This window comes from Bradysia coprophila, chromosome IV (assembly GCF_014529535.1).
Source record: "Bradysia coprophila strain Holo2 chromosome IV, BU_Bcop_v1, whole genome shotgun sequence".
Taxonomy (NCBI): Eukaryota; Metazoa; Arthropoda; class Insecta; order Diptera; family Sciaridae; genus Bradysia; species Bradysia coprophila.
In genome coordinates this window covers 12263595-12270439 of record NC_050738.1, presented here as the reverse complement: position 1 = coordinate 12270439, position 6845 = coordinate 12263595, and the positions used below count along the sequence as shown (strand labels likewise).

The 6845-nt window shown below is 31.4% G+C and overlaps 1 protein-coding gene across 2 annotated transcripts in view; it reads right to left on the bottom strand.

Moving 5' to 3' along the window:
- Positions 1 to 1027: 1027 nt before the first annotated feature.
- The window catches only part of LOC119066298, a 104716-nt gene continuing 98898 nt past the window's right edge, over positions 1028 to 6845 (bottom strand). The window contains exon 9 of one of the 2 annotated variants that reach the window (XM_037168673.1): positions 1028 to 5542. In XM_037168673.1, the coding sequence (XP_037024568.1) occupies positions 5418 to 5542 (125 nt within the window). In that variant the 3' untranslated portion in view covers positions 1028 to 5417. The remainder of the gene's footprint in view (positions 5543 to 6845) is intronic. The other variant, XM_037168674.1, reaches the window with a different exon arrangement.

Sequence of the window (6845 nt, the reverse complement as noted above, 5' to 3'; positions counted from 1 at the left end):
AACGTTTATGATTTCGCTAAGTAAACATATCAAAATGCATTGTAACCATTTCATAAGTAGGCCCGTCTCATTTAGTTTTCATCCCTGATGAAGCTCACTGATTTTGAGCGAAAGCTCGAAAAATAAAAACTTTGCAAAAATCGAAACCACGTATTCCAATTAACAAAAAATCAATCTATAAGATCATCTCCAAGGCCGTTTGAAATGCCATCCACGTCTTAAAAATCTCATACAAATTAATGAATGAACGAAACATTTAACGAAACTTAAGTGAGGTTACGTCCGAAAGTACCGTATGTTGAAGATGATCTATTGCAGGGAGGAAGAGACAGTTTTTAAATTACATTTAAAATTAAGTTGACTTAGAATGTCTTTAAGTATAATGTCATGGTAAGATTGTTAAAAATTATTTGTCATGGAGCAAACGTCAGTAGTTCTGCTTCACTCTACATCGACATCTCAACTGATGATTTTATTTAAATTTTGGGAGTATCGAATTGAATATATGGAATTTTCGACTCATCTGGCACGACAAGCACTTAAATATGAATTTTATTCTTTATGAGGCACCAATATCTCCATTTTTACACCTACTTGGTTTTTCTAAGATGTAATTTTAACTGACGAAAAACGGAAGTTCTATCGGGGAGATTGTGTGGTATTGAACACATTTATACAAAATACGGCTTTGAGCCTGTAATTGATGAGTATTTGCTTGTTTTGACACTTTTCACTTACAGCGTTCATTAAAAACCATCGTAAAATACCCAATTTTCATCATATTTATTTGTTGTGTTACATTCATTTAAATTATGTACCTATAGTTTTTAATTATTATTTTTATATATAATCTATTCCTTTTTTATTTTAAACTTATTTACAACTTAAAATTTATTTTATTTGCCTTTAATTAATTTTAATTTATTTATTTATTTTTTGTTTTATAAATATTTTAACAATAATTATTTAAGTATTTTCCATGAATAATCTGTACGGTTTTTTTTGGCTTTTTTTATTATTGTTTTATGTATTTACATTATAACAATTTTGCAATAATTTATTTGTAATTGCTAATGAATGCTTTCAATTGTAATAGAAAAATGCGGTTTCAATTCATTTCAATATCGAATTATTCGAATAGTTTCAAAATAGTTATTTATGCGACGAATGATTTAAAGTGGAAAATTGCAATTCGAGTGTAAATCGTAGGTCGAGCCGAAACCGGGTGTTACAATAAGACACAAGAAACAATTTTCACTTTTTTGCCGACTTTCACCCAATATTTTTAACGACAAGGCAGGGCATCGAAAGTGTGATGAAGCACTATCGCACTTTTCGCCATTGAGTGAAAAGTCATTTTACTCGTCGGAACCCTTTGTCATAACAGCTGCACCCCAACAAAAGAGTAAAATGTTGTACGAAATTGCTTGAATATTATTGTTTTCACTGGCTTAGTCATGAGTTAAATTATACTCGAGTGATTACTTTTTTCCGGTGTACCAATAATATTTGCCTCTTACCAATAAATCGCTGAATAAAGTCTAAATTGGTACCAAATTGATGAAAATATTGGTAAAATCCTCACGTAATTATCCTTGGAAATGTTGGAAGCGGATGTGAAAACGAAAAAAAATCCAAGCAAAACTACGTACGTTATGATGGTTTCTAACAGACGACGAATGTACTCTTAAGTATTTCCAATGGATCAACACACAATCTTTTACTTCATTACTTTTAACATAGTACATTTTGCTACATTAGGTCAGATGATAAAGCCGTCTGTCACAGGTAGAGCTTCCTTTCTAAAACAGTGCAGCCTGAATAAGAGAACAAAGATAGCTTATGGAATTAAAATGTAAACACAAATCTCCAAATTCCATATTGTTGTGCTATAAGAGTTCACACCGACCATTCCTCAGCCAATTTACATTTCCACAAACAGCAAAGTTATTCATAACATTAACATAACCGGTATCGTTTTTATCTTATGGAAATCGGTAGACCTCTTCTTTTCTAAATCTTCCGAATAAATCTGAATGCGGCACCAAAATATAGCAAAAAAACAAAATCACAACCCTCTCTTTATACAAATCTAAACACTTTTCCATTTTGCATTAACAATGTAAAATAGGGAAAAGTTATATTTTCTTAAAATGACAACATGTGTGAATGCGATTGTTACCAGATTCGATACCAACGGTTTTCTTTCCTTATTCTTTCAGCAGTTGCTTCCCTCCATTAGAATACATCGAAGAATAATTCTTACCCTCAAAAAAACAGAATACGCCTGACTTAAACTGTAATCATTTTCACATGGATATTTCTGGTATTCATGGATCGATTTGCAATTACGGTTTATTGTGTGTACATTTAAGTACTCCCATTTGAAATCGTTAATGAACCAGCAATTTTTTTTTCATAATTTTGTAAGTAATGCCATGCCGGCCGGTTGCAGTTTGAATTAAATAAATTTACATTGTTGGAAGTTACATGTAGTTGTTAGTAATAATATTTTTGTGTTTTTTATATTACTGGTAGATTACTTATCGTTTTATCCATCGATTTGGCAGTTTTTATATATTTTTTAAATTATTTTTGTTTAATAAATGAAAACAGTCACACATCTATAGCAATACATTGACTTTCACTTCTTACAGTTAAAAACCATTGTCCTATTTACATTTTGACCTAAAATTATTACAAAACACTTCCATAAAATTGTATGCCACTTCATTTACAGGTAAATTATAAATCTTTCTCTCTACTTCTTCTTTTTGCTCAGTTTTTCTCAATTAATTTTTTGTTTTTGGTTATTCAGTAAGTCAGTATAGATTGGAAGCACGCTTTATTATAGTTTTACAATAATTTTGTATTATTTCTATGTGGTTGAGGGTAATGTTTCTGTTCAAACCATTTCTCTTTTTGTTGTTCGTTTCACTACCCTATTACAAAATTTTGGTAAAATCTTCAGTACAATATCTCTAACCGTTCCTTTTCAGTTGAAACCAATTGCTGCGCTTAAAAAAAAGAGCAACTTTGTTCCAAGTTGAGGGGAACACCGGCTTGTGATCGACGTGGTATTGTAACCGAAGCCCATTAAAATTCCTCATAAGTATTAATTTTCGTGTGTACTTCCCAAAATGTTTTATTCTTCGAATACTTTTTTCACTTGGCCTAACACCACGTAAATCACGACCCGGTGCAAACATCTAGTTCTAATAAAGCGCAATTGGTTATGTTCATCTTCACTGCGCTTATATTATTATAAAACAACTTACTTGCTTGACCCTTGAAATCATCAGATCTGCTACTTCTATTAATTAGGCTATTTTGGGTGTTTTGGGAGCTACTTCACTCGTTTCAACATACAATATTTTGCTATATGACGACAACGCACCATAGTGCTCCTTTTAGTCATAAATTATAAAAATATGAATATGGAAGACGAGGCGAAACGTCATTAACATGCATCGCAAACCGCAACTTTCATGTAGCACTTCTTATAAGTTTTGTATGTCTGCTAAGAGAACCGAAAATAAAAACACTCGAAAGTTTACTTTCGCCCCTCGAATTGACAATTTTTCTATGTTCAGTTCTCTTAGCAAGCATACAAAACTGAATACGTCACTCCGAAAAGTACTTTCGGACTTTGTCCTGGTGATGTAAATGACTATTTAACGCCCTTGTCAATAAATAACTTGTTTTCCGGGGATGAGGTGATAATCTACTTAAAAGCACTACAGGCGTTGAATGACCTGTTACGAAAATGACTATGGATCACATTGCGAACTGTCAACTTCCGGGTCACGTCATAGCACTGAACCAAGCAATATAGTTCCTCTTCGACTAAGTTGTCAAACTTTCTCATGTAAATTAATAAATCAATAATAATAAATTAAGTTTGGAAGGTTGGTATGATGCTGCTGCGTCACAATTTTATGAATGAGACGAGGTGTCAATTTTCCGCTAAACAAAATCTGTTCAAATGCCTAATTCATTGCTATGGTCGCCTGGTACTAAGAAAAAACTTGACAAAAACACAAAATTTTCGTCAAGCAAAATTGTCTTATAAAAAATCCAAGTGTCCCAGAAGTTGACAGTTTCATGAAGTGCCCTATAAAATTATTAAACGGAAGTTGAAACAGACAAAATAAAAATTTAAAAACAGCTTCACCTATTGTTGCTTAGTAATGTTCAAGTTATTCATGATTTTCTTGCGGGTAAAACAAGCAGTATTTCTATAAGTGAGACAGTAGGTTGCATCTACGATATGGACCAACAATATTCATTTTCAAAGATTGCGGCCCAATCATTTTCTCTCAGTTTTATATTTCAATCGTTTTAATTAAGAAGAGTGACTACGAAATTGACAAAAACCTTAGACACATTTTAAAATCTATGCAACCGGAGCGTACTTGATGAGTTTTACAAAGGAAGTTGAAGTGGAAGAAATTTTTACCATTAACATTCTATGTTCTTGTATAAGAAAATACAAAAAAGAATTCGAAAACTTTTCACGGAAGCTACGTGAAATTTTTCTGAAACAAATTTAGGTAAACAATAGCATAGCCCATATATATTTTTCACTGTTTTATCATAAACTTTGAAACACAAAAAAAAAAGAAATTATTTAATTCCATTTCGTTCGTTCATTTTTTTTCCTTCTTTCCTTTGCTTTCTTTTTTCTTTAACTTTCACAAGACATTTTTTTTACCTCCATCCTCAGAATTTTTATGAAACAAAATTCAATGGAATAAATATTGAAGACAAAGCAACAGTACATAATGTCTTATATAAGATATATCTTTTACCTGTGGAAATGCACAAACTCAACTGCGAAAACACCGAGTATTATAGAGGAAGACATGAATTTGAATAGAGCTTCACCAAGCTAAAATCAGACTTTGCAGAAATGAATTTAACTCTAATTTAAGTTAAACAATTTAAAATATTGACTCACAGTTCGTCGTATGTTTGTCTAGTCTCAGATTGAATAGTCGCCGTTTAATAGGTTCTCTTTGAAATGTAAATAAAAGTTTTTTTTTTGTTGAAGACAATATTTCTAAATTAAATTTTGATTCAATTTTTTGTCGTTTACGTAATTTCCTAATTGAAAACATAATTTCTAATGAATGTTCATACCATTAAAACGTAATCGTATCGACTTGAGTAAACGTTCGTTATGCACTGTTTTTTTTGTTTGTTTTTAAATGTTTTATAACCACTTAGAATTTATACAGTAAAAACATTAAACATTTTATTCATTTTTATTTTATTTCACTTTTTTCTACCTCATTTTCATTTTTCTTTCTTCTTATCATATAAACAACAATTTATTTACAGAGCTTTTTCCAATTTTATCCATTAAATTTATGTTATCAAAAAGCATCAACACATATTATTGTGCCAATCCATTATCAGGAGATGTCCACTTTGAAAGCAAACAACAAGCCAATCGATAAAACAAGCGTTGAGAAAAAAAGTGCAGTTGAACTGAAACTTTTGGCCAACAGTAATGGTGATGAAGAGGACGCCATGTCTGCTGTAAACAAACAAAATATGTACTTTTTACGTTGCACAACTAGAATTTTTGTTTCTTTTATTTTTTTTATTTTAAATTTAAGGTTTTAAGTGTACGACCATCATCAATGACGTATTTTCGCGCAAAGGGAGAACACTTTCGTAATACGTTTATGACCTAAATAATTTCAACGGTACGGTGTGGGAGAAGTAAATGATTTTTCCAGAGACTCTTTGATATACAAACGTTTTTCATAAATGCCAATAAATTGCACATTTTGTGGTTTATTAGATTAGAATTGGAAGCAATTAATGATTTCATAGTTATAAATTATGCAGTGTACTGTATACCATCGAATAAATTCATGTTCGCGTATTGAATAGCAAAATTTTCAATTACCAGTTTATACACTTTGCTTCAATAAATTATATGTTTGCAACGATTCAATTAAAATCGAAAATTTGTGCTAAAAATGTTTGTTTTTTTTTTCGACAGACACTTTTACCAATATTTTAATTGAAACAAAGACGAAAAATTTATTTTAATGCACGAACCGACAGGCTTTGATTATAGATATAAGCTTGATGAGAGGAAAATGTGCGAGTATGAAGTTGGAACTGAATTAACATGTTGAGAATCCCTAATTCATATTCGATTTTCACAACTAAATAAATAACGACCAGTGCCGTAACTACGATTGAGTTATGTGGTGCGGTTCAGAACATGCATTTGGAGTTTTTTTTTTACGTAAATAAAGATCTTAGGTCACTTTAAACTAATATCGAAATTCCTTAAGTTGATTTCTCAGTTAGGGCAGACAAATAGTTATAGGGGCGGTGACTTCTAATTTACCAGTCTCATTTACAAAAATTCGACTTCAAAAATATTTCCTGGATCCGACTGAGTTCTTTGAACAAAATGTGAATAGTAAACTGTTCCGAATTTTTTCTGCCACAAAAGCACCAAAAGCGGCCTTGGGCTTGCACCGAATTTAGTTATGGACCTGAAATAAGCATGCAGTCATTTTCCTATGTGTCGCTCATTATTACATTACTAAGTGTCTGTAAAATTTACAGTGTAAATACTATTATGCGTCGCAGAGGTGTCTGACTTTGCGTTGACGAACTTAAATTTATTCAAGAGCACGAAATTCAGTAACATTCAAATATATCTTTTGTAATGGAGTAAAGTTGACTACATTGATAGTTTATGAATGGTATAGCGACTTCAACTAACGTTATGCAAAATGCAACTGCTTAAAGCTGGTGAGAATGTATACGAATTTACTAATTGAATTTTACGCAACTCGAGATCATAATGTTCG